This window comes from Eubalaena glacialis, chromosome 4 (assembly GCF_028564815.1).
Source record: "Eubalaena glacialis isolate mEubGla1 chromosome 4, mEubGla1.1.hap2.+ XY, whole genome shotgun sequence".
NCBI lineage: Eukaryota > Metazoa > Chordata > Mammalia > Artiodactyla > Balaenidae > Eubalaena > Eubalaena glacialis.
In genome coordinates, this window is record NC_083719.1 from 181195518 (window position 1) to 181221674 (window position 26157).

General features: G+C 62.4%; 3 protein-coding genes across 8 annotated transcripts in view; 1 reads left to right on the forward strand and 2 right to left on the reverse strand.

Moving 5' to 3' along the window:
• Positions 1 to 424: 424 nt before the first annotated feature.
• On the reverse strand, positions 425 to 7973 carry LRRC8E (leucine rich repeat containing 8 VRAC subunit E). 3 transcript variants are annotated; one of them, XM_061188814.1, is made up of 3 exons: positions 7927 to 7957; positions 4397 to 4539; positions 425 to 3750 (listed from the first exon to the last, which is right to left on the reverse strand). In XM_061188814.1, exons 2-3 carry the CDS (start codon positions 4532 to 4534, stop codon positions 1501 to 1503), a joined length of 2388 nt encoding a protein of 795 aa, XP_061044797.1. In that variant the 5' UTR covers positions 4535 to 4539; positions 7927 to 7957; the 3' UTR covers positions 425 to 1500. The 3 variants fall into 3 exon arrangements, with proteins under 3 accessions (XP_061044797.1, XP_061044798.1, XP_061044799.1); XM_061188815.1 differs by lacking the exon at positions 7927 to 7957 and adding an exon at positions 4929 to 4962; XM_061188816.1 differs by lacking the exon at positions 4397 to 4539 and having other exon boundaries at positions 7927 to 7973.
• Positions 7974 to 9750: 1777 nt separating this feature from the next.
• Positions 9751 to 16249, forward strand: PRR36 (proline rich 36). Of its 2 annotated transcripts, none has more exons than XM_061188817.1 (6): positions 9751 to 9794; positions 12371 to 12645; positions 12762 to 12861; positions 13094 to 13206; positions 13300 to 15219; positions 15421 to 16249. In XM_061188817.1, exons 1-6 carry the CDS (start codon positions 9766 to 9768, stop codon positions 15933 to 15935), a joined length of 2952 nt encoding a protein of 983 aa, XP_061044800.1. In that variant the 5' UTR covers positions 9751 to 9765; the 3' UTR covers positions 15936 to 16249. The 2 variants fall into 2 exon arrangements, with proteins under 2 accessions (XP_061044800.1, XP_061044801.1); XM_061188818.1 differs by lacking the exon at positions 9751 to 9794 and adding an exon at positions 11746 to 11823.
• A 3018-nt stretch (positions 16250 to 19267) lies between these two features.
• The window catches only part of EVI5L (ecotropic viral integration site 5 like), a 29660-nt gene continuing 22770 nt past the window's right edge, over positions 19268 to 26157 (reverse strand). For 2 of the 3 annotated variants that reach the window (XM_061190593.1, XM_061190594.1), the window contains 7 exons: positions 23290 to 23418; positions 21746 to 21886; positions 21509 to 21664; positions 21276 to 21422; positions 21102 to 21197; positions 20926 to 21021; positions 19268 to 20769 (listed from right to left, as the gene is read on the reverse strand). In XM_061190593.1, the coding sequence (XP_061046576.1) occupies positions 20491 to 20769; positions 20926 to 21021; positions 21102 to 21197; positions 21276 to 21422; positions 21509 to 21664; positions 21746 to 21886; positions 23290 to 23418 (1044 nt within the window). In that variant the 3' untranslated portion in view covers positions 19268 to 20490. The remainder of the gene's footprint in view (positions 20770 to 20925; positions 21022 to 21101; positions 21198 to 21275; positions 21423 to 21508; positions 21665 to 21745; positions 21887 to 23289; positions 23419 to 26157) is intronic. The other variant, XM_061190595.1, reaches the window with a different exon arrangement.

The following is a 26157-nucleotide window of genomic DNA, read 5'->3' on the forward strand; positions in this document are numbered from 1 at the left end:
GCACCTTGCCTCTGCTCTCTGGTGCCAGGAGGAGGCTCGCATTTTGCAGACACCATGGAGGTGGTGATCCCAGGAGGTCAGGGTTGGGCAGGCTGTGCCCTGCCCGCTCCAGCATAGGGACACTGTGATGGGCGTTGAAGGCTTGTGGCGACTCCTCTGGTGACAACTTACAGGTGGAGCAGATCCAAAACTGTGGAGCCGGGAGACTAACAGGGAAGGTAGAGGAAGAGCAGTTCTCCAGGAAAAAAGCTAGGCAGACGATGCCACCTGATTTCTCCTGGTTAGCTGAGGTCTCTCTCTGCCTCTGCTTCCGGGATAGACTCATACCCTTGATTCTGGAATGTGACTGTCGCCACTTGCCTATACTTGGTCTGGTGGAATCGAAGGCTTAGACTATGACCGGAGTGGACACAAGGGACCAAGATTATAGTTCTCATAGTTAGTATCATTTATTAAGCACCCACTGATATACACTCCCTCGCACAGGGAACATTTGAAAGACAAAGTCCCAGCCTGTTTTCTGAAAAACGTACCCTCCACAGCAGGTGTTCTTAACCTGGGGTCCCCGATCCTTAGGATGTCCATAAACAGCCCTCTAGGGGATCTGGGGGAATCTGTTGATTGCCTCAAGTTGTTTGCAGAACTTTTCATGTATGTGTACGTGAGCATTTTCCTGAGGAAGGAGGTGCCCAGCTTTCACCAGATTTCTCAAAGCATCTAGGGATCTAAAAAAAAGTATCCCTCCTCTAGAGGGAGGAGAATCCCTCCTCTAGACACCCAGATATCTACTCTGCAGGTCAGCATTTCCCAACACACAGGCCTGGGACCGTCTGTGTCAGAATTACCTGGGATGCTTATATTTACCGGCAAGTTCCTGGCCTCCAGCTGAACCTCCTGAGTCAGTCTTTCAGGGGTGGGGCCTGGGATGTTTTGTTTTGGTGATGTTGATTTTGATGCCTAGTCAAATATGAAAACCATTTTTCTGAGTTCAGGTGTCTATAGCAAACAACTTATAAATAGGGGATTAACATCCAAGTTGGGGGTGGAGGAGGGGGGAGCTTGTCCGTTGTGTCTGTGTCCCCTCCTTGGGAGAGAACCCCAGATGTAAGCTGTTTTGGTCAGGGAGAGAGGGTTGAAATCCCATTGGGATGAGCCCCACCCTCATACGTGGCATTGATTGAGCCAGAATGTTCGGAGTGGGTTGGGGGCAGCAGCAGCTCTGGCCCAGGGCTGGGGGCGGGCCAGCTAGCCAAAGGCACAGGTGTGGTTTTGCTCTGAGAGTCTTATGACTGAGTTAATCCCTCCAGGATGTTCCACCCCAGATCCACAGCCTCCCAGACAAACCAATCCCAGGATCTTGCCTGGGCTCCACCAGCCTGCCACGTCTGCTCCTCCTCTCCTGGCCTGGGCTCACTTGGCCCCCTCCCTTGAAGATAACGGTAGAGATTCCAGGATGGTAGCATCCGGAAGGCCTCTACCGCAACCTGCCCCTCCCTGGCTTCACTCCACCTCCATCCTGTCCCGCACCTCTGCCGGCAGCCCTTCGTAAAGGGTGTCCTCCACCAGGAGCCCCGACTTCTTCAGCCCCCCACAGTTGCCGAGTTCTTCCGGCAGCGCCTCCAGCCGGTTGCCCTTGAGCTCCAGGCGGCTGAGGGCCCTGAGGGCCCCCACCTGGGGCGAGAGCTGGCTCAGGTTGTTGTAGCCGAGGAGCAGCGTCCGCAGCTTGCGGCAGAAGAAGAGCTCGTCGGGCAGAAGCTCCAGGGCGTTGTAGGAGAGAGCCAGGTGCTGCAGGTTCTGGAGGAGGCCCAGCTCGGCCGGCAGGGAGTGCAGCCCGTTATGGGAGACGTCCAGCAGGCGGAGGCCATAGCACATGCCGAGCTGGGTGGGCAGTGTCTCCAGCTTGTTGTGGCTGAGATAGAGCTGCTCAAGGCCCCGGAGCTTCCGTACGTGCTCGGGGATGTAGGCGATCCGGTTGTGCCACAGCCGGAGTGTGACCAGTTTGCGACAGTGCTGGAAGCTGAGGATCTCCTCGATGGACCGCAGGTGGTTGTCCTTGAGGTCCAGTTCCTGCAGTGCGCCCAGGCTGAAGACGGCATGGGGGATGCGCTCCAGCCCACAGGCCACCAGCTCCAGCTCCCGAAGCACCACCAGCTTCTTGAGGCTGTTCAGTGCCAGCAGGCGGGCCCCGTCGTTGTGCAGGCTGAGCCGCTGCAGGTGACCGGCCACGTCGGTCACGCTGGCGGGCACCTTGCCGGCATTGCTCTGCAGCGACAGCACCTTCAGCTGCTTCAGCTCCCGGAGGCTCTCGAGGGTCGCCGCCCGGGCCAGGTCCAGGGGGAAGAGCCCCTCCAGGTGCAGCTCCTCCAGGCCGCGCAGCCCGAACACCCAGAGGGGCACCTCTCGGAGCTCCTCGCACTTGACCCGGATGACCTTCAGGTGGTCCCGCAGGAAGATCTGCAAGGAGAAGGGCAGCCTGGCCGGCGAGTGGAGCAGGCTGAGCTCCTGCAGGTGCACCAGCTGTGCGAGGCCTGGGGGGAAGGTGATGTCACAGATGGCCTCCAGGCGCAGTGCCTCCACCTCGCTGAGCTCGAAGACCGTGTCGGGCAGCCCCGGGAGCATGCAGAGGGCCAGCTCGAGCCGGCCCCAGGCGTTGCGCTGCAGCTTCTGCCGCAGCTTCTCGGTCGTCCACTCGTGGTTGAGGTTGAGCTGCTTTAGGCGGCTCTCGCTGACCTCGGAGAGGAAGACAGCGAAGCGCTTGGAGTAGAGTGAGTCGTACTGGTCGATGAGGTGCAGCATGAAGGCGAAGTCGTTCTTGACGTCGGGGATGTCGCCCATGCCCGTCTCTTCCCGCACGGATCGGAAGGAGTACTCCTTGAGGGGCCGGTGGAAGAGCCAGCAGAGTGTGTAGAAGCAGGTGATCCCGTAGACGCACACGAAGGAGATGTAGCAGAAAGCCAGCTTGGAGAAGAGGTGGGCCTTGGTGTGGTTGCAGCAGAAGCTGGCATAGCCCGTGACCTCCGAGGTCTCCACCCTACAGGTCACCAGGAAGCTGATCTTCCCCACGTAGACGAGGTTGTAGACCAGGATGGCCAAGAACTTGCAGACCTTGAGCACTGTCTGCCGGATGTACATGGTGTACAGGATGTCCCCCTCTTCCACGTGCATGCGGAATTTCTTGACCTTCTCAAACAGGGCTTTGGCCTGCTCACCTTCCTTTTTGTCCAGCAGGGTGACAGCCGGTGGCTCCGTCACCACCTTCTCGGGCTCCGCCAGCACCTTCTCCTTCTCACCCTCACCTGCCTTCCCCGGTCCTGCCGCCGCTGCTGCCATGGTCACCATTGCCCGCCTGGTGGCGGCAGGGTTCTTGTGGTTCTCCCCGGAGACCTCGGATAGGGCCCGCGTGGTCCACGGAGAGTCGAAACACTTGCCCAGGATGGAGATGAAGTGCTCGATCTTGGAGCTGGTGCTGGGGAACTTGAACCAGAAGCTGGTGCAGACCATGAAGATGAGCGTGTGGATGACGACCAGGTAGGGGAAGTACTTGGCGTACCAGTGGAGGGCCGTCTCGTAGCAGAGCTGGTTAATGAAGCTGTATTGCTGCAGGTCCAGGTTGTTCCTGAGGCCGCTCAACTCCCGGAGGTCCCCCATGTGCTCGGAGACCCCCCGTGGCAGCAGTTGCTGGCACGGGGCCTCTGATAAGTTCTCCCGGGGTTCATGACTGGGCAGACAGATGATCTTGTCCTGTGTCACCTGGGGATGGGAGAGAGGGTGAAAGATGGTGAAGGATCTGGGGCGGCCTGGGAAGTTGTGGGGTGGGGGAGGAAGCAGGCCGAAGGCAAAAGAGGTTTCCATCAACCTCCAACTGTCCCCAGTTTGTTCCCCAGCTTTGGAAGAGTCAATAAACCTCTGAGCATCCGACTTTGTCTGAAAAAAAGAGCTGGGTTGATTTGTGTCCTTTGAAAAGATGTTGAAGTCCTAACCCCGAAATACCTGTGAATGTTGCCTTGTTTGGAAATAGTCGTTGCAGAGCAGATGTAATCAAGTTAAGATGAGGTCATTGGGGGTGGGCCCTAACCCAATAGGACTTTGGCCTTATAAAAGGGAGAAATCTGGACACAGACACACACAGACACACAGACATACACACAAGGAAGATGCTTTTAAGATACAGGGAGAATAGATACAGGTTATCTATAAACCAAGGAATGCCTGAGGCCACCAGAGTCTAGAAGGGAGGCGTGGAACACATTCTCCCTCACAACTTTCGGAAGGAACCAACCCTGTCAACACTTTGATTTCAGACTTCCAGTCTCCAGAACTAAGAGACAGTAATGGAAGACTTCCGGAACCTCCCAGACCCCGCCCCTAGAGACCCCGCCCCTGCCCCGCCCCTTACCTGGAGGGTGCAGCCGAAGACCCCGATCATGAGCATAGCCACGGTGAGGTACTCGGCCAGCACATCCCACCAAGGTTTGAGCACCTTGAAGGCGGGCTGCTGCTCCGCGAACTGCTTGAGCTCCGCCACCGGAATCATCCCGCCTGTGGGAGAGCAGGAAGTGGAGGGTGCAGAGAGAGACCCTCAGGAAAGCGCGCCTGGTGCCGGGTCCCCAGAAGAGCCAGACACACGCATCTGCTCCCACTCCGCGCTCGGCCCTGCCAAACTCTGGCAGAACCCACCAGCTGTGCGCTTCCTTCCCCTCCCCCCACAGACCTCGCCTCCTTCCTGGAGCCGGGCAACTACTGTCCTCACCACCTCTGCTCCCAGGGACCCCTGCCCCGGTCGGACTCTGCCTGCCCTCTCAGAGCTCAGGAGGGGCAGTCCACGGGGCCGCTGCCCCACAGCGTGCCCGTGCGGCCTTCTCCCGGAGCCCAGGCATCTCCTCCCACCCTTGACGCCAATCCGAAACACTTCCCTCTGCTTCTCTGACCCCAGGTACCCGGAATCCAGACGGCCAGCCCCGGCTCCCTCCACCACTGGATCAGAGAGAGTCCCAGAGACTCAGGGACTTCCGGGGCGTGGGCCCCGCACCCCCTTCAGGGGCGCTCCGGGCACCACCTCCGACCTCCAACCGGAAAAGCCGGCTGGAGCGTGGCTCTGGTTGCGGGCCCCAGGGGCAGGGAGTGGCAAAGCTGAAGGCTGGTCAGTCCTGGGGGGTGGGAGTGACTCGGACACCTGGGTTTCTAGTGGGGCAAGTGCCTAGGATCTGCGGCAGAAAACAGAGACCTGGCCTCTGAGAGGCAGGGGCAGGGGGGCGCGAGGATGGGGCAGAGGATCAGGAAATGGAAAACTCACAGGGAGAGAGCCAGGGTGACACCTACGACTGGGACAGGGCTAGGCTGCCAGGCTCCTGTCTGTCCCTGGCTTTCATTTTAGACCAAGGTATCATCATTTTAGACCAAGGTATCATCATTCCAGATACAGACACGGGGGCGCAGGCCACGGGCTGGGACATCACCCTCCCTGACAGGCAGTCGGGAGCCTTTTCCCCCACCTCCGAGGCTGGAGCGGGGAAGAAAAGGGAGGCAGCAAGCCCCTCACCGCCTCTGAGGGGGCTCCTAGGCAGTCTGCCTCCCTCCCCAGCATCCATGCTCCCAAATATAAAGATCCTGTTTTATATCACTCAGGTTTCCTGCGGCCTGTGGTCATCATCCTGATAGCCTGTCACTGGGCACAGGCTGGGCAAAGAAGGGAGGCATCTGGGCGACCAGCGGGTCCTCCAGCCTCCCACCCATCTCCTGGGGGGGAGGGAACCTGGCCTCTGTCCCACACCTCAGTCAATCGCTCTGACACCTCCTTGCCTCCCTTTTTGGTCCCCACAACCCTTGAAGGCATTAGGGTTACTCCTGTGTGAGGACAAGGTGGAAGTGGGTGGGGATATGGGATGCAGGCCCCGCCCACCAGGCTGAAGTCGGGGCAGTCCGCCACACCCCTTAATCCCATCAGAGGCTCCCACCTCAGTACCAGAGATAACATACAAGGGATAGGGACAGCAAGGGATAGGGACACGCCTGCCCACACCCAGTCTCCGGGGCCCCCTGACTCAGGCCCTGACTCACCCAGCAGCCGGCACATGCAAGGGGGTGTGCAGACAGAGCACAGGATCCCTCACCCAATGGCCCATCCCTCGTGCTCAGTTTCACACCCTGTCCTAAACAACAAGCTGAGTAAAGATGCCTCCAGTGCATCACAGGCTCAAACACCAGGGAATCTGCTAGAAACACACTCAGGGCAGCTCAACAGCCCCCAGGAGCCAAATTGCAGCCACCAAAAGGGACACCCTGGGGGCATTCTGGAGTGTGCACCTCAGGGCATGTGTGTACAAAGGGCAAGTACACACTGAGTTGAGGAGAGACCCAGGACCAGGGAGCCGGCCATATGCCCTCTTCCAGTTCTGGCCACCCACTGTTCTCCCTGCCCTGGCCACCTACCCCTGCGAGGGACACTGCTTAGCTGCTTCACCTGAGAATGGTAACTGTTAGCAAAAATGCCACACAGACGGTCAGGGACCAACTTCCTGCCCCCGAGTCCTTGCCACCCTTCAGGACCCATCTCACAATGGTGGAAGCTCCCCACTGGCCATCCCGGGTCCACAATCAAAGGCAAGAAGGCAGAGACACACCCAGGGTCCCCAGCAGATGGCCCAGAGGATGCGCCCACAGAGCAAAGTGTATACACAACAGCCTCAGAAGCAGACATGGGGTTATCATTATCTGTCTCCATGACTCAATCTTGATTGTCCCGAACCTGCCATTAAGTTTCCCCAGACACAAGGCTGGCCCCCCTGTGTCTGAACAGGGCTGGTGGGAGGGCTTGGGGAGAAGGCTTCATGGGGCTGTGTTGGCAGAGAACTTATGACCACCAGATGCTTTCAGTGTCTCGTTTTATCCCAGCTCTGGGAGCGTGGATGTTGGGACCCTCCTTTTCCAGACTCAGGAGAGTGAAATAACTTGCTCAAGGTGTCACAGCTTGTGACAAGTAGCATTCGAGGCGAGACCCCCAAGTCCCGTCTGTCTGATCACGTTGTTGAGCGAGAACGTCTCGCTGAGATGAAGCATCTTTGCCAAAAGAACCTCAGAAGGGGTTCCTTCAGGCAGAGAAGAAATGGAGGGAGGATGGCTGCTCTGCCCAGCAGGCTGAGTTGTCCTCCTCAGCCTAGGGCCAGGAACATGGCCCTTACCCAGCCTTAGCTCCGCCCACCCATGCCTCACCCCTGCTGCTGCTTCTCTCTCAGGCCTTCCCCAAGCCCCCATCTTGCCTCTGAACACGTGGCGGTGGCGGGTGCTCCTGGTCCGGTGCCCCATCCCACACCGTCCCCACCCACAGCCCATGCTAAGGGGCGAAGAAGAAACAGTGACTGTTGTCAGCCCTGAAATGGGTCTTGGAGGACACAGGGTCCAACTTTGGACTTTTACACAAGTGAGAAACTGTGGCCTGGGTGGGGGAGGGTGGCCCCGTAGTAGCAGATCCTGTTCTGGGCCCCAGGCCTGGGGACTCCCAACCCAGTACTTTTCCAAGCTGTCCTGCCAGGACTAGGGGGGTCTGGGGTGTCCTGAGGTTCAAGAGTCCCAGAAGGGACAGCCTGGTGAGGCTCCCAAGTGGTAGGGTTCTGGGAATTGAGGGGCTCACAGGGTTGAGTCGTCAGCAGCGGAGGAGAGGGGAACATGGTCAAGACCCTCAGGGTGGACCCCAGCCTGTTGATCTGCACTCCGTCCTTGGCCAGGCCTGCAGGGCTCCCTGACAGGCGCCCTTGGGCTGGCCAGGGCGGGGCCTCTCTCTGCACCCCCCACCCCACCCCCCAGCTCCTTCTGTGCCCCGGACGGCGTTGGGCTCAGGTCACAGGGCCAGCCGCACCTGGGGCGGTCCTCCCGTGGGCCAGATCCTCACCCCGCCACCTGGTCCCCAGGGGCGGAGAGCCACCTACTCACCTCACGGGCCGGACGCTTGTTCCAACTCCTGTGTCCCTGGGAGCGGAGCGGCCGGGACTCCCGCAGAGTTCGCGGGACGGGCTGGGTGAGTCAGGGCGGGTGGGCGGGAGAGCGAGCTGGACAGGAGCCGGGAGCAGCTCCGCCCCTCCCGGCCCCGCCCACCAGCCGTCTCGGCCCCGCCTCCCTTAGGGCGCTCACAGGTCGCCCCCGACTCCTGGTACCGCGGGATCGCGGGAGGAGGGCGATCCTAATCCTGATGTCTCCGAGGTGGGCGAGGGGCTGGTCGGAGGAGCAGGGACCGTAAGAATTCTGGGCTCCGCTTCCGTGGGGCAAACCTGGCACGGGGGAAACTGAGGAGGACTGGAGGCGCTGGGCTCCCAAAGCCGACCTGAAGGCACCCTTCCGGGAGCCAAGCTGTATAGACCCTGTCAGGAACGCGTGGAAGTCCTCCTCCCCCTCCTCCTCCCTTCACTCCCAGGTGCAGCTACCTGGCCTTGAGGCTCAACCAAGGAATCAGTGACCAGGGCCCAAGAGAGGGCAGGGCGCTTCCCCCTTCCTGCTCTGACCACCCAGCCAGGGGAAGCTCTCCACTGGGGGAGGAGAGGGAGTGAGCCGCTCCCGGGTCCTGGTGGGGTTGGGCACGGGGGTCAGAGGGCTCTGGGAGCCGGGGTTGGAGTCCAGTCTGGGAGGCCGGCTTCTCAAAGGGAGACTCTGCCTCCCCCCCACCACGATTTCCTCCCCACTTTGGGAGGCCTGAGCTGGGTCTTAGACGACAGTTGACCTTGATCTGCCCTGTCTGCAAAACTCAAGGGAGAGGGGACCTGGACCAGGTGGCAGAGTGAAACCCCATCTCCCATGGGGAAAAGAAAACAAGTTCACCAGAGTAGAGACACTCCGAAACCTTGAGGGTTGGGATCCCCTAAGCTTAGGTTCCCCTGTGAAACCCTGCAATGGGCGCGACCCTTGAAGAAGTCCCTGTGGGCTCGACCACAGGCTGCCCAAAGGCAAACCTTCATTGTGTGGACAAGATAAGAGAGGTTACCTTCTCTCTCAGAGCTTCTGCTCTATTGGTGTGTGTGTGGATTGGGGGTGGGGTGGGGTGGGCGGAGACAGAGGTAAGAAAGCAAATAAGTAAGGAAAAAGATAATGTCAGCTTGTGACAAATGCTGTGTATATAACAAAGTAGGGTGGGGTGAAGTGGTGGCAAGGTACAGGGGCCTTTTGAGGTGAATAGTTTCTCCCTTTCCTCTAGCCTCGGGAGAAGCTCCTTGAGATCCATACCCTGGCGGTTTGTTTCCAGCTTTATGTTGGGATAAGTGTTTTCATAAACGACGCTTTGCACACTTGTGCAAGAGTCTCTGTGGTGACTGGAATCGAAGCCCCGTGATCCCCAGACACTTGTCTCTTCTGTTCCCTACTGTGTCCCCAGCACTTAGGATGGTGCCTGGCACATAGTGGGCATTCAGTAAATGATGGATGGATGGATGCTTAGTTCGGGCCCTTCTAGATGCAGATCCTGAGGCAAGGAATTAGATGCAAATAGTTTCTCTGGAAGGTGAGGCAGTGGGGAAGGGAAGGAAGCCAGTAGTGTTAATGAGGGTGAAGGAGCAGGCTGCCAATATGGGCAACTGGGGTTCCATTGTGCTGGGGAGCTCTGGGAGATGGTGGAGGACGCACCTCCAAGTTTTCCCACCCAAGAGGTGAGGGAGTTGAAGCATTGAGGTACCAGCTCCTGCCTGTCATGGCTGAGGGCTGCTCTGGAGAAGGGGATGGAGGGAGTGTTAATGCCCTGACACTTCTGACTTTCCTGCAGGTGGGGACTGTGTGTGCTCAGGAGACATGGAAGGAGCTGTATGGCACTGCCACAGGTACAGACGCTTGAGTGGAATGTCTCAGTCATATGACACACATACAATGCTTTCCAGTTGTCCTCCAGAAAGCCTGCCCCCTTTACATTCCCACAGGTAGTTTGTGAGTTTTCTCGCATGGACACTGTCCAGGTTTTAAACAATTGCGGTAGAACACACACATAACATAGAATTTGTCATCCTAACCATTTTTAAGTTTACAGTTCAGTGCCATTAAGTACATTCAGTGTTGGGCAACCATCACCACCATCCATCTTCAGAACTATTTTTGTTTTGCAGAACTGAAACCCTGTCCCCATTGAACTTATATTCCTCATTCCTCTCCCCATCTCCTGGCACCCACCATTCTACCATCCATCTCTATGAATTTGAATCCTCTGGGGACCCCATATAAGTGGAATCACAGTGGTTGCACCATTTTACATTCCCACCAACAGTACACAACTCTTCTAATTTCTCCACATTCTCACCAACACTTGATATTTTATACCCAGCTTTTAAGGTTTTGTGAGCCTGAGGTAGTTACATATTACTGTGCTGTGTAACAAATTGCCCCCAAACCTAGCACCTTAAGACAACAAGAATTTATTGTCTCACATAGTTTCTGAGGGTCAGGAATCAATCAGAGTGGCTTCAATTGGTGGTTCAAAAGTTTCCCTCCCCCAGTGGTCCCCAACAACCACTGATTTGCTTTCTGTCACTATAGATTAGCTTGTGTTTTCCAGAATATTATATAAATGGAATCATACAGTGGATACTCTGTGTGTGTGTGTGTGTGTGTGTGTGTGTGTGTGTGTGTGTACAAATGTGATGGGGGAAGGGGTGAGGCAGAGGGAGCTGGTTCTTTGGGATGGGGTAGTGAGTGGCTAAGAGTCTGAAGAGATGGGGCTTGGGGGCAGAGAGCACAGTGTGTGTGTGGGGAGCCATGTGGCCTTGAGTATAAGTAGAGGTGCAAGAGGGCACCTGGCATTGTTGGCCAGCTCTGGGCAACTGAGTATGGCCATCTTCCTCTTCTCGCTTCAACCCCCTCAATGCCACAGTCCCCTATCAAGGTCCTCCATGAGGCCTCTGCACCAGTTTGGCGGGTCACCAAAATGACACCTCTCACTCCCTCAGGCTGGGCTGGGAAACCTCGGACGGGACCTTCTCGGCTCCTCATGCACCCGTTTTTACACCTCCAGGCCCCCCATAATCTCATCCCCCCAAAGCCCGGCTCTGCCAGGAAGCCTTTGCTGACTTGACTTCGTGTGACCTGGGAGGGTGTGGCGAGTGGGGGGTGCTCTGCCCTGCAGAAGGCTGGGTCATCTCTCACCATCCTCGGCCTCTCCCTCTCGTCCTTTCTTCCTCTCTTCCCCCAAACCTGAGGTCTACCCCTACATTCCCAGGGCTGCATTCTCCCACCAGTCCCCCCAGCCCAACCAGGTACGGGGTTTCCTGGGGTCTGTGAAAACCCTTGGGGTATGAGAGGGGCGGAAGCCCCAAGAATCCTGGGGGGCCCGCCTCTGCGATCGCAAAAGCGGGGAGAGGGCCTGGGACACCGAGCGGCCGGATTGGTCAATTGGGCACGAGGCGCGATGGTCCCGCCCCCTGGTTGCCAGGGTCCAGCCTATCCGCGTCCAGGCGGGCCTTGGTCGCCAAGTAGTTGGGGTGGGGGCCGAGGCAGGTGTGTATGGCAGGGGGTGGGGAGAGGAGGTTAGGCTGAGTCCGGGACCCCAAAGGATTCCCCCCGAAGCCCGACCGGTTGGGTGTCTGGGGTCCTCAGGCGCAGCCGCGGAGAACCAGCCCCTCCCTCCTACGCGCTCCCGGCCGCCCTACTCGGCGCGCTCCCGCCGTTGCCTGCCGGGTCTGCATCCAGCGCGCGCGCCCCCTTCTCCCCCGCCCGCCGCCGAGGGGCCGGACGGCCTCCCCGCGCCGCCGCCGCCCGCCGCCCCCTCCCCTCGCCTGCCCTCCGCTCGCGGCCGCCGCGGCGCTCCCACCCTGTCCCACCCCAGGCGACCCAGCGTGGAGCGGCGGGAGGCCGGAGCCCAAGGTGAGCTCGGCTCGAGCAGGTGGAAGGGTGGCGCGGACCAGGGCCCAGCTGGGGGAGGGGAAGGGCTCGGGACGCGGCTCTTTGTCTCCCCGAGCCCGTGCGCGGGCAGCCAGGGCCGCTCCTCCTCCCGGCAGGTGCCGACATCCCTCCGGGACGGCGCTGGTGGCTGGCGAGGGGGACCTGGGCGTGTGCTCCCGTCCCCTTCATCTGGAACCTGTGGCAGCCCCCTGTCCCGACGCTGGTGGTCAGGGTCCCTGAGGGGGCGAGGGGTAGGGGGGTGGATCTCCGGTCCTGAGAGGGAGCAGGGGGGGTTGGCTGAGGCTGGCATGGCCTGGAGGAAGGCGGTGAGGGTGGGACTTGGGGACAGCCATGAGCAGCTGCGCTGGTGAGTGGTGGGTGGGTGGGAAGGAAGTGGATCCAGGCAGAGGTTTGGGCGCCCATGGGTGGCGACGCTGGGGAAAGAGCCGAGAGGTGCCAGGACCCAGATCCCTGCAGGCAGCGTAGCTGTCCAGGACCTGGGATGCTGATCGGTCTGTCTCCTCATCAGGTGCGAGATGGACAAGAGGGACACGTCCAGGGCAGGGGCCGCCGGTCGGACGCCCTCTTCTCGCCCTCCCAACCTTCCGACCCCCAAGCCCCCAGGGTCTCCACGACCCCCTCCCCCCGTAACCAGCGCGGCTCTTCGAGTTCTGGGAGCAGCGGGGGCTTCAGGGCGAGGGCCTCTGGCAGAGCGAGCGGGGGGCAGCCGGGGAGCCGCTCTCCCGGAGGCTACTCCCCGGGGGGGACCACTGCGGAGTGCTGGGACAGGCCCCCGGAGCCCAGGTACTCCAGCCTCTTTCCCTGATTCGGACCCCATCTTCTTGCCCCCCTCTCCTCTGAGGCACCAGCCTCTCCTTCCTTTCCGGGGCACCTGCGTTGACTCGGCCTTCTGCCCACAGCCTCCAGGCCCCCAGCAGCTGGGAGAGGGGAGCGGGCCCCTGCGAAGACCCCAGGCCCAGGCTGTATCTCTAGCTCGGGACATGCCAGCGGGCCCACCAGGTAACAAGCCCCCTCTCCCCTGGTGCCTTGGTCAAGGGTTAGTGTCTCCATCTGGAAGCTTTTAATTAAAGTGTGTGGGAGTACTTGCTCATCACTGGGCGCAAATTGGTGAAAGCTATTATTGGTTGGCAGAGAGGGCATATGCCCCGTTTCACAGATGGGGAAATGTAGACTTGGGAGACGAAACAAGGATCTGGAGCGCTGTCCTGAGAGCAGACCCTTTTGTCCCCAGGCCAGGCCCCCTTGGGCAGAAGGGGCTCCGGCCCCCAGCTGAGGAACCTGTGGCCAGAGGAAAAGCCCCTGAAGGGCCCAGAAGGAGCGCCCTGAGCGCTGGGGCACGGAGAGGTACGTGATCTGGGGAGGAATGGGGTTCCTCGGATGTGAGGGGGACCAGCCTAGAAGTATCAGCGACCCTTCGGTCTTCTGCTTTGTCCCCAGACTCTTCTGGGTCTACTCCAGCCGTCTCCTCCTCGGCCATCTCCCGTCGGTCCCGGGCTGCGGGCGCTGAGGTGGGTGTCCCCCGGGCAGCTCCGAGTGCCCGGCCCCGGCCCCCGACCGAGGCTTCCAGGAAATCAGTGAGCAGCGCCCCAGAGCGCAGCGCCGCGGAGCCGAGCCCTGCCACCAGGAAGCGACCCAGCGCCGGCGGGGGCCTGCAGAGGCCAACCTTGCGCCCCATGGGCTCCAGCGCCACTCCTCTGTCCTCCCCAGCCCGCTCCGGGGCTTCCCCAGCTGGAACACCCCGGGCTCTGGGGCATCCCTCGCAGCCCAAGTCCAGAGGACTGCAGGCTCTACGCCCCCCGCAGGCCACACCCCCAAGGAAGGGCGCAGTCCCCGCACAGGGCTTTTCTCCTCCTTTGGCCACCTCCTCCCTACCCTGTCCTATTGCACCGCCTTCCCATATCACAGCCACTCCCTTGCGGGGCTCGCTCCCTCCATCTCCACCGACCACGCCCCCTCCCCAGGCCCTTATCCACCCACTGGCCACGCCCCCTCCACTGGCCCCTCTTCCCTCTGCTCCACCCTCTCTGCAGACCCTCCCCTCTCCACCGGCCACACCTCCTTTGCAAGCTCCCCCCGCACATCTGGGCACATCTTTTCCGGAGGTATCCGCCTCTTCCTTGGCCACGGCCACTTTTCTGACTTCAGTCCCTCCATCAGTTTCACCCGCTCTGCAGAGTATGCCCCCCACCGAGGCGTCTTTGGCTTTACCCCCTTTTCCAGCTCTCCCCTCTCCCTTGGCCACACCTCCTTTGTCGGGTCCTCTGCCACCAGCCACTGCCCCTCTACAAGCCCCTCTATCTCAAGCAACATCTCTGAGGAACCCGCCTTCTTCCCTAACCACACCCCCTCTTCAGGCTCCTTCTGCTCTGCCCACGCCCCCTCCGCAGGCCGGTCCTTCTCTGTCTCCACCTCTTCAGGCCACGCCTTATACACTGGCCACGCCTCCCACACAGGACCCTTCTCTGGCCACATCCCCTCCACAGACCTCTCCCCCTTCCTCTCTTCCGACCACACTCTCTCTGCCAGGTGCTCCTCCTCTAGGCTCACACTCCCCCCTGGCCACGCCTCTGGCCGCTCCCCCTCTACAGGCCGCTCCTCCTATACAGACATCATCTCTGGCCTCACAGCCTCTGCAGGCCCCTCCTCCACTGGCCGTGCCCCCCACACACACTCCACCTTCTCTGGCCACGCCTCCCCTTCAGGCCGCTCCCTCTCCTCAGAGCTTGCCTCCTCTGCAGCCTCCACCTCCTCTGGCCTCGCTCCCTCTGCAGGCCCCTCTATCTCCCCCTGCTTCACCCCCTCTGCAAGACCCTCCCTCTCCCCTGGCCACGCCCCCTCCGCGGGCTCCACCTTCTCTGGCCTCACCTCCTCTGCAGGCCCCTCCCTCTCCCCCTGCCTCACCCCTTCTGCAAGTTCCTCCCTCTCCCCCTGCCTCACCCCCTAGGCAAGACCCTCCACTTCCCCTGGCCACGCCCCCTCCGCGGGCTCCACCTTCCCTGGCCTTGCCCGCTTTGCAGACCCCTCCCTCTCCCCCTGCCTCACCCTCTCTGCAAGCCCCACGCCGCCCCCCAACCCCGGGTCCCGATGCCCCAATCTCGGGCCCACGGCTGACCCTGGCGCTGGCCCCGGGCCCACCGCCGCCACCCTCGCGCAGCCCGTCCAGTACGCTGAGCGGCCCGGACCTGGCGGGCCACAGCAGCAGCGCCACGAGCACGCCCGAAGAGCTGCGCGGCTACGACAGTGGGCCCGAGGGCGGCGCCGCAACTTCCCCGCCCGCCGATGCGGAGCTCGCCGCCTGCCACCCGGCCGCCTGGAGCCGAGGTTCCGCTCCGCCGCTGGCCATCCGCGGCACCTCAGGTAAGCAGCCCTCCGGACACTGCGGACCAGTAGGAGGGGCGAGGTCTGGGGACGGTAGGAGTGCGAGGTCGGAGGCGAGGCTTTGCAACTCGGGGGGCAGGACCGTTGGGTCTGAGGGCGGAGTTGAAGGAAGGGGCGGGGTCTTGTGTCGGGGGCGGGGCTTCCCGCTCCCTTTGCCCAGCCTGGCTCCTCTCCCCGCAGGAGCGCCCCTGCCTTGGTCTCCTGCTGCCGGGTCGGGCTCAGCTGACGGCTTGTGCACCATCTACGAGGCTGAAGGGCCCGAGTCGGCGACTCCCGCCACAGGCGCGCTGGATCCGGGGCCCGGGCCTGGCGCGGGCGGTGGGAAGGCGGCGGCTGGGGCTGGGGCTGGGGCTGGAGCGGCCTCGCGGGGCGCGAAGCCGGCGCGTCTGGGCGAGCTGCCGCTGGGGGCGCTGCAGGCGAGCGTCGTGCAGCACCTGCTGAGCCGGACGCTGCTGCTAGCTGCGGCCGAGGGTGCCGCGGGCGGCACCGGTGGCTCAGGGGACGCGGGGGGTGCCGGCAGCGCGGGGGGAGCCCGCACTGCGCTCAGCGACGCCGAACTGGGCCGCTGGGCCGAACTATTGTCTCCCCTGGACGAGTCCCGCGCCAGCATCACCTCAGTCACTAGCTTCTCCCCGGATGACGTGACTTCCCCGCAGGGTGACTGGACCGTGGTAGAGGTGGAGACCTTCCACTGAGCCAGACCCTAGCCCCGCCCACCCGCCCCACCCCTGCCTTAGGATCCGTCCCTCAGGTTGCACATCTTTGTCTTAGATCTCCCCCTCCCCTCCTCCTGGAGTCCGGCTCCCTGTGGATTGGTCTCAGACCCCTTAGAGCCCTAGAATTTTGGCCCAGGCTTGCGACCCACCCACACCTTTGGCCAAGGCTCACCCTTGAGCCCCGCCCCTTTGGCTTAGGACAAGCTCCCGCTCCCCTCGAGCCTCGTCCCTCCCTCGGCCTAGGCCCTGCCCGGAGTCCAGTGTATCGTCTACCGCGCGCAGCCCGAGTTTGCAATAAAGCCGGGACACTGAAGCCTGTTCACTTTCGCCTTCGCGGTCGCGGGCTGGGGCCCTCCAGCGGCGCAGCTGACCGCAGGGCGGCGAGAGGGGCCGGCCGGGCTGTGCTGGCAGCTGTGCACAGCAGGTTGTAGCTCTGGTTGAAGGCCTTCCCGAACACTCCCCGGCCTTGCGTCTTCTCCATTGAGGATAGGGGCGCGCGAGGAGGGGCTGGGGTGGGACCAGGCGATGCCGAGTCCCCGTGGTCCAGCGCCGCGCACCCACCCACTTTCGTGAACGTAGGTTTTCTCATGCCCAATTTCTCATGGAAAAATTAGGTGCAGGAGGGGCCCAGGTGGGGCCGCGCGACCGAGTGAGCAAGGCGTGGGCGGTGTGGCCAGTTGACCAAGCTCTTCCCACGCTCGGCCAGGGGAGCGGGCACTCCTGGGGGGAGGGGAAAGACGTGGGAAAGGCTTGCTTGGATCCAAGGAGAAGATGGGGGGCCCCTTCCTGAGGTCCCTCCTCACAGTGTGCATCGCCCTACTTTGCACACCCTGGGGTGTAGGAGGGAGACAGGGGTGGCCTGAGACCCATGGCCATCTCGGGTCCCTCCAGGGCCTCTCAAGCGCGCGCACTGCCCTCTGCTCACCGAGGAGGCGGCAGTGCAAAAGGCGGGCCTGCAGCTGGGTCCAGGGCTCATGAAGGGCATTCCCTGCCTCCTGGGTGGACCGCACTAGGAGGGCCTGCAGGGAAGGAGCAGCCTCTCCGAAGGCTGGGTGGGAGATCAGGGAGTCCTCACAACGCCCACTCCTCTCCAGGTGCCCTCATCATGCCCCTCTGTGCCTCCCAACCATGGGCCTCGCCTTTCATCCCAACTTCGGGTGTCCTCCCCAAGCCCCTCCAGCCAGGCATTCTTGCCTGTGTCCCAGAGTCAAGGGTCCTCACCAGAGGCAACCAATGTCTTCACTTGTTTCCCCCAGTCAGAATTCCTTGCTGTCCTGCAGTCCAGTCACCCTGACCCTGGACCCTTTAAGCCCCAGCCCAGGCTCTCCTTTCCAAGTGCCCCTGCCGGAAATGCACCCCTTACGCCTTCCCTCCCTGAGGGTGTCCTGCTTCATACCAAGAATGATGGAGGCCCGAGGAGAACCACAATCCCCGGGGCAGGTAGAAGGACAGAGTGGGACCCTGTGTTGGGCCCTCAGCCCTATCTCTGCTCCTAGACCCAGTCCCTGAAGCCAGGTTCCTGTCAGACAGGAATCACCAAGTCCTGCCTGTCCCCCACCCCAGAAGCGGCTGCCTCCCAACCTGGCGTCTGAAGAGACATTGGCGCTGTCGCAGTGGGACACTGCCACCTCCACGCCTGGGAGCCAATCAGTTAGGTGGAAAACTACAGAAGTTCCTTTTTTTTTTTTTTTTTTGGCCACACCTAGTGGCATGTGGGATCTTAGTTCTCCTGACCAGGGATCGAACCCATGCACCCTGCATTGGAAGTGCAGAGTCTTAACCACTGGACTGCCAGGGAAGTCCACAGAGGTCCCTTTTTTAAGCTGGGCCCTGGTGAGGACCCAGGTGTCCTTGTTTCCAGATGCTGAGACAAGCCCAAGGGTAGGGGCTGACTCCTGATATGCTGGGCAGCCAGGGCTCCAAGGCCAGCCTCTGTGAGGGTGCAGGGCAGAACCTCAGACACTTCCCCCAAGGCCGTGCCCCCTCCTGGGAGCCAGCCAGGTGGAATTACCCGGTGGCAGCAGGAGAGGCAGACAGCAACTGTCGGGGTCTCAGTGTTAAATCTGTGTGATGGGAATGATGCATGGGCCCACAGGAGCTGTCGTGGGAGGGAATAGAACTGGGATTCGGCTGTCCTGGTGCATAACCAGTGTCCTGCCCTGCCGCTTGGCAGGTATCAGGCAGCAGAGTGGGGGACAGTTGGTGGGTCCACACTGGGTGTAGAGGGTAGGGCCTGGCTGGAACCTGGCTGGACCCAATTAAATGTCTCCTCCTAGGAAGCCTTCCTTTGCCATTCCTGGCTCTGTCACCCCTGTGCTAGCTGGGACTCCGCCTCAGCTCCATGGGCAACCCCACAAAGGATGCTGCCTCTCTGGGCCTTCTTCCCCCAGGGGAACCCCCACTGTCTGGCTGTTTTGCCTCTGCACTGCCCCCCAACACTGTAGTCTACCTGATGGTGCCCCTCTCACTTAAGCCCTCCATGGCTCCCCAGCGCCCTTAGTTCATAGTGCAAACTCTTTCTCCTGACTAGAAAAGCCCCTTCCCGGTCTGGCCATGCCCACTCTCTCCTGTTCCTTCTTCACAGACCTCATGTGCCTCCTGCTGGTCCCTGCGACATCTCACCGTTATGCTTCTGCCCTTGCAGATCCCCCCCTACACCTCCAGGAAGCCTTCCCTGATCTCCTTACACGTTCGTCTAGGCACTTGCCACACTACTGTGCAGGCTAAGTCCCCGCCCCCACCCCAATGTCTGTCTGCTCCACTACACTTGGGACCCCTCAGAACCAGGCACAGTGGAGCACCCGGAAGGCCTTGGGAAGTGGGTGCCGAATAAACCAGATCCTGAATCTTCCTGAGGCCCTAAGACCCTTCATTCCTCTGTGTCTCTCAGGGGAGGCCCCAGCTGAGTCACCCAGGTGGGAAATCATGGCCCATCCTCCCTCCCCATCTCCAGAGCCACCCTCCTGAAAAAGCCCTGCTCTAAGGGTCTGTCCGTATGCCTGACGTCCCAGGTCCTTGGTGACTCGTTCCTACAATACTAACCGTCTCTTCCGACGCCCACACTTATGCTCACACTGTACGTGTGAATGTCCTTTCCTCTTCCACGCCGCACCCGACCTGGACAGCCTCTTTGGCCCCCCCTACTGGACTGCTATGATCTCCACCTCTGGTTCTCTTCGATGGTGGGAGGCTCCCAAGGGCAAGGACAGCCTGCTCGCTTCCCCGCTGCGTCACTGGACAAGGGGCCGGGGACCCATGGCTGCTGGTGATTCCCCTACCCCAAGGCCTGCCCCACTCAGCATCCCTTTTCCGTGACTGTGTAAATACACTTTATTTTCCATCTTTCCCGCCTGGGCGACATGTGGAGTGTGAACAGGCAGTGTGCAAAATGGTGGTGGGCAGTGTGGGGGGCACGTGGGAGAGCCCCTCGGATGCCCACCCTGGTCCCCAGGCTTTGTAACACTGAGGAGTGGGCGAGCGGGAAGGGGGTACTGGGCATGGGTCCCCACCCCAGGAAGTGCCGGGGAGACTGCTCGTAACGCTGCTCTAGGCGCCAGGAGCACCGAGAGGGTCAGCCCGAGGGGCGTGAGGCCCCAGGGGGTAGGGGTCTGGGGGCATCGTTGGATTTTGGCACCGTTCTTGGTTCTGACTCAGCAGAGACCACGGGACCACCATGAGCAGGCGCGGGGAGGCAACTCAACTGGGAGGCCTCCTCCCCTGGGGCCTGGCTCTGGCCAGAGAGTGGGGCCGGGGATACTGAGAAGGAACGGAAGTGGAGGCTGGGGACCCCCTGGAGAGGAGGCTAGCCTGGGTCGGGGAGCCCCTTCATTACTGGCCAGCCTGGGGTGATGGGACTGTCACAGAGGAAGATGTGGTGTGCTGGGGAGAGGGGGGGTCTCTTCACTTCCTTACAGCTGCTCTGACCCCCAAGAAGCAGGGACAGACACTACCCAGGCCCTGGCTGGTTCCGGCTGGCCACTCACACCCTGCGCGGCCCTGCACACAGTAGGGGGGACTTTGGTTTCTGTCGCAGGGGCCACAATGCCTGCACCAGGCAGGAAAACCCAGCCTGGCCATCTGTCCCCAGAGGCCAAGGGTCCCGAGGGTGGTTCGGGGTGGTAACGACGGGCCTAGAGCGGCCTCTTCTTCCTCAGGCCTCCTCTAGCTCCTGGGTCCTTCCCAGCCGGGCCACCCTTGTCCCAGAAGGAGGCCAGCTAGGAGGGGGGACGTTCCTGCTCCTCCAGTCCTGGGACCCCTGGGTCCTCCCCTGCCCTGGCTGTTAAGAGGGGCAGACCCTCCAGGTAACTGGGCCCAGAGGGGTATGGACCAAGATGGATAAACACTGCTGGGGAGAGTCGGCCTGCCAGGGGACTCAGGATCCCCAGACTTCGGTCCTACCCTCTGCGCCCTGCCGCGCTGGTCCTGGCCCTCGGGGTGGGCGGGACCGCCGAGGGCCTGGAGTTTGTTAAGTGCGGGTGGCGGCGAAGGAGCGGGCAGGCGGCGGCCCCGGGCTCCGAGCACGCGGGGCACTGCCTCAGTTGTCCAGGCCCTGGCTGTAGGGCGCGGCCAGCTCGTCGGCATCGCTGTCTGAGCTGCCCTCACTGTCCTTGGCCGGCCGCTCCAGACGGCGGAAGAAGCGCGCGTCGCGCGGGGACAGCGGGTAGAGCGCGTCCTGCAGCGCCGCGCCCACGCCCACGCCGAGCAGCTCCTCGTCCGACGACGGCAGCGAGTCCTCATCCAGGTGCCGCGCCAGGCCGAGCCCATCGAAGGCCAGCGGGTCCTCGAAGGGCGGCGGGCCCTTCAGAAGCCGCACCTGGGGCGGGGGACCCGCGCGCTGGAGGCGTGGACCGACGTACCCACGGACGGAGTCCGGCCGCCGGGCCCCCTCCTCTCCCGCTCCCCGAGGCGCCGACTCCCGGCCCGTGACCGGCCGAGGACACCGGGGCTCTTACGCCCCTCCCGCGCTCACCTCGGCTTTCAGCTCCTCGATCTGGTCCTTGAGCTCGCGGATGTACTGCGACGAGTCCGAGTGGTTCAGCTGGCCCTGGATGCGGCCCTCCTCCCTCTGCGGGCGGGCCAGGTCGCCGGACTTCAGCGCGGGGTCCCGCCCCGCAGCCCGGCCCCAGCCCCGGCCCCGCCGCTTACCTGGATTTCCAGCTCGGCGATGCGCTGCCGCATCTCGGCCACCGCCGCCATGCTGTCCGCCTCCCTCAGGCGCACGGCCATCACCTCCTCCTTGCTCTGGGGGCGGGGGGACACGCGGTCAAGGGGCGCGGCGGGGCGGGCGGGGGCGCGGGCGCGGGGGCGGGGGCGCGGCACCTTGCACTCGGCCTCCGCCTGCTTGCGGCGGCTCTCGCTGAGCTGCGTCTGCAGCCCCTTGTTCTGCGCCGCCAGATACTGCAGCTTCTCCTGCAGCGCCGCTCGCTCCGCCTCCACGCGGTTCAGCAGGTTGCGGTGGATGTGGTCCTGGGGGCGGACGGGCGGGGGTCACGGCCTCGCCGCGGGGCCGGCCCCGGGCTCCGAGTCCCCTCCCCAGGCGGGCAGCGGCCCACCTGCGTCTCGAGCTCCACCACGCGCTGCCGCAGCTCGCGGCCCTCGGCCAGAGCCTGGGCCTCGCGCAGCCGCACGCTCATCAGTTCGTCCTGCAGCTCGCCCACGACCAGCTTCCGCGGGGACTCCTTCCAGCGGCCGCCGCGGGACAGATGGGCCTGCGGGGAGAGGTCGGCGGTCGGCCTCCGCCTGGGAGCCCCGAGGCCGCTTCGTGCGCGTCGGACGAGGCCCTCCCTCACCTGCCAGGTGTCCGAGAGCTCCTGCAGCTGCAGTTTCAGTTCCCGCGCCGAGGCCACGGCCTCACCCTCCCGCACCTTGAGCGCCTTCAGCTCCTCCTGCAGCCGCGCCACGTTGTTCTCGTCGGGCAGCGAGCTGTTCCTCTGCGGGGAGAGGAGCGGTCAGAGCCCAGGGGAGCTGCGCGGCCACGCGGCCCTTCCCGCAGGCCCCACGCCCCGGCTCCCCTCTCCTCTGCGCTCCGCCTTGGGCGGCCCGGCTGGGAGAGGGCGCACCCTGGACCCCAGGATGCGCCGGGGGAACAAGGACCAGGCCCGAGGGGAGGAGACCCCGCCCTTGCCGCCCCAGCTGGACATCCTGGTCTGTAAAATCGGTGTAATAACAGCACCTGCTCTCTGGCACGACTGGCCTAGGGCAACCCCCTCACAACATGTGACTGCTAGTAACACTGGGTGGGCTGGGAGAGGACGGGCGCTACCCACCTGGGAATCTGAGATCCACACCCTCCGGGCCCAGACCCGGGACCTGGCCCAGCTGGAGCAGAGAAGACCGTGGATTTCAGCACCGTCTCCCTGGGGATGCACTGAGGGCCGCCTTAGGCCCTATCCTGGCCTCCCAAGGGCTCAGTGATGAGAGATTCGTGCTCCAGCCTCTTGGACCAAAAGCCAACTCGCTGCATGAGGTTCTCCCTGACCCTTGTTTGAGTCTGGGAGTTGGGGTGGGGGGGTGGTGGCAGACCTACTGGGCCCACATTTCCCTCTGATGTGGAGGGAGGGGGGTGGGAAGCCCAGCTCTGGGCAGGCGGGCAGTTGGGGACCGAGAGGCCGATGGCCCCATGCAAGGCTGTGGCAGAGACACCCCACCTGGGAGGGCACCCAAAATAGCGCAGCTTGGAGGTGGGGGGCATGGCTCCTGCCAGTGGGTGAGTGCTGCCCTCTGGTGGCCGGGGCACCTCCCTTCTGGCAGCGCACTGGGAATTGAGACAATAACCGGTGTGGAAGGGGCTGGGAAGGGACCATGAGGCCTGGTGCCCCCTGCAGGGCTGCAGGTGGGAGAGGATGGCCCCCTGGGTGGTGTCTCCATGGAGGGGAGCAGCCCTGATGGGCCTGGGCCTTGGCCTTCCCTTCCCCTCTCTCCATCCTGGAACCCAGGGCCTGAGGGGGACACATACAGCCCAGGGAGCCCATGAAGGCCACCGCACTGGTGGCCTGGTGCCTGACACATGAGGGCGGGCACACCCCTTGTGGAGTCGTGTTGCTTTTTGTATGCTCGTGTGTGTGTGTGCGCACGCACGTGTGTACTTCCAGGGCTTGAGAGGGTCTGAGGGTGAGGGGCCCAACTTCCCATCTGCCCAGACCCTGGTGTGGAGACCAAGGAGAAGGAGGCAGGGGCCGAGGGAGGTGCCCTGAGCTCCGTGGGGGCTGCTGGGGCAGGGGGCTCTGACTCCAGGGCCTGTCCCACTGGTCCCCCTGGCCGCCCCTTCTCCTTGGCTAGGGCCTCTTGTCACCTCCCCTTCCCCAGGGTTCCCCCAGCACCTGCCCAGTCGCACCTTCTCCATGTCTAGAACCTTGTCCTGCATCTCCCGCAGGGCCCCCAGAGTCTCGGTCTCCCGCAGCCGTGACTGCTCCAGCTCCGTCTCCAGGTGGGCCACAAAGTCCTCGGTGAGGCGCGGGTTATCCTGGGGGCGGGCAGAGGGCTGCGTTGGGCCCCAGGCTGCGGCCAGAGGTGGGCAGCCTTCCTGCCAGCCGGCTGTGGGCCCAGGCCTGGCCCCACCCCGTCCACCTCCAGGGCCGGGCTGTGGGTGGAGAGCGGGGTGAGGAGAAACTCCGGATCCGCCGGAGGGGCCGGATGCCATGGGGGCCCTGATGCTCTGTGTCTAGGGGTCCTGGGAACAGAGGGGACTTTCCATGGCCTCAGGACACCATGGAAAGGGACACCAGTGACTGGTTCCCAGGATCACTGGGATGAGGACGGAGGGTGAGTTCTCCGGGGACCCCTTCCTGCTGTGTGGCCCGTGGCCCACATGCCATGGGGCAGATGGGGAAAGAGTTTGCTGAGACTCCTTTCTTGGTCAGTGCCCAGGGGCTTCTCAAAGGTACGCTAGGAGTCCCAGGGGTGATGGGTGGGCCCAATAAAGAAGACCTGGCCGTGGGACTTCCCTGGCGGTCCTGTGGTTAAGACTCCGCACTTCCACTGCAGGGGGCACAGGTTCGATCCCTGGTCGGGGAAATAGGATCCCGCATGCCGCGTGGTGCAGCCAGAACAAAACAAAACAAACCTGGCCAGTGGGGGAGGGTAGCCCCTGGGGTCAGAGCGGGGCCTGCATCTTGCTGCTTGGGGAGCCTGGCAGGGCAGCTGCCACCCTCTTCCCCCACCTGCTTAGCTGCCCAGGTCTGCTCGCTGCCCTTGACCACTGGGGGTCTCTGAGGCCCATGGGTACCAGTGGCTCTCCCTTGGCTCAGATGGGCTCCAGGCCCCATGCCAACCTCTTGCCAGGCTGCACCTCCTCCAGGAGCCTCTGGAGACGGTGCTCAGGGGCTGCACTGGCACCTCCCGCACTCCCTCCCTCTGCCTGCAGCGGCCTCCCTGCCTCACCCAGCTCTGATTAGACCCTAAAGGCCAGAGCTCAGAGGTGGCGGGTGAATGTCTCTCTGACTGGCCTGAGAGGGGGCATCATGCCATGGGTGGGGTTAGCCCAGCCTCAGTTTCCCCACTGCCCTGGCTGCTTTAGAGCCAGGTGGGGCTACAGCACTCGAAGTTGCGGGGCAGGAGGTGGATGCAGGTGAGCAACGGTGAAGTTCCACCCCCCTGTACCTGGGAGCGAAGAATCAGCTTGCATCCCTCAGGCCAGGTCTCCAGGCCTGGGTGAGGGGGCCCTCCTCAGCGAATGACCCTTCCGTCTCTCCACCCACTGTTTCTTGAGCACCCTGTGGTTTCTCCAAATCAGGGACCCACCCCCCCCGCCCCCAGCTCACTGCCAGGCCCTGCTGGGTTCAGCCCTGGATCGCAGGGAGCCTACAGCATCCTTCCCTGCCCCTCTGGGACCTGCGCTGGGGCATGCATGCTGAGTTTGCAGGCTGCAGCTGCTGGTGGGTTGCCACATAAGGCAGGCAGCCTGCTGGGTACGGCTGGAGGAAAGTTCTGAAAGCCCTCTCTGGGAGAAGCTGACTCTCTGCAGTGCTCCAGCCCATGGGTCCTCCCACTACCCATCCGAAGTTCATGACCCCACAACAGACTTGGGCTGCCCCCTCACCCCCATCCCACCGGCTCAGACTGGTGGGCACAGGCCAGACCCTCTTCCGAGGGCAAAGTGCTGGGTGCTGGAAGGGGTTACCCTCTCCCTTGTCCCAGCTCCTGCCCTGCATGGCTGGCCCCCCCGGGGAAGCCCTGAAACTGAGTCCCCCTAATGCTGAGTTCCCCTGCCAAGCTTAGGATTAACCTCTCCATCCAAGACTTTACTGCTTTTCTGTGCCACCCCTCCCCCCGTCAGGATTGACAAGTTTCAAAGAAAAGGGGGGATTGAAACCGAGCAGGACCCTGTGGGGCCTTCCCGGGTACAAAAACCCTTCGGTGTCCCCGTTGCTTGCTTGTAGAAAAAGGCTTTAGTCTCCTAGGCCTTCCCTGAGTTCCAGAGCGCAGCAAGCAGTTAATGATGAGGGCGGTAGGTCACAGGACGCCTAGGTCCTCCTGAAGGGACACAGATAACCGTCTGACACGGATCTTTGAGCTGTTCTGCAGAAACTGAGACCCCCAGCCAGGTGGAAGACAGTGACTGCATGCTGAACACAAGCACGCACACGCCAGACTGGCTGGAGCCAGAAGGCTGATGCCGAAGATTCCCGAAACATCACTCTGTTACCTCACCACCAGCCAATCGGAAGGAGGTCCATGAGCTGATCATGCATCCTAGGACCCTCTCCCCTAACACCGTCTTTAAAAACCCCTGCCTAAAAGCCATTGGGGACTTTATGGGTTCTTTTGAGCATGAGCTGCCTGTTCTCGTTGTTTGCAATAGATGCTTTACTTTCCTTGGCCACAACCCAGTGTTGGTGGATTGGCTTTGCTGCATGTCAGGTGAGCGGACCCGGGCTTAGTTCGATAACAGCCCAACAGCCCTTCAGACCCTGGGGAGACACCAGGGCTCCCCCAAGGAATCACAGCCCCATCAGTGGAAGGAGGGGTCCCGGCAGGGACAGCTGGCTCCCAGGGGCTCTTGTGCTGAGGCTGGGGGCCAGGGAGGGTGACTGCTTTCCTCTCAGTGTGGTAGGCCAGACACCCTATTGGGGGGTGGGAAACGGAAAACACGGGATCCCCCCTGGGTGTGGGGCAGTTCGCTGCTGAGGATGGGGGAGAATCTGCACTCTGCTCTGGGTCCCCTGCCCCCCAGCAAGGAACAGGCGGGCCAGGGGCTGAGGCA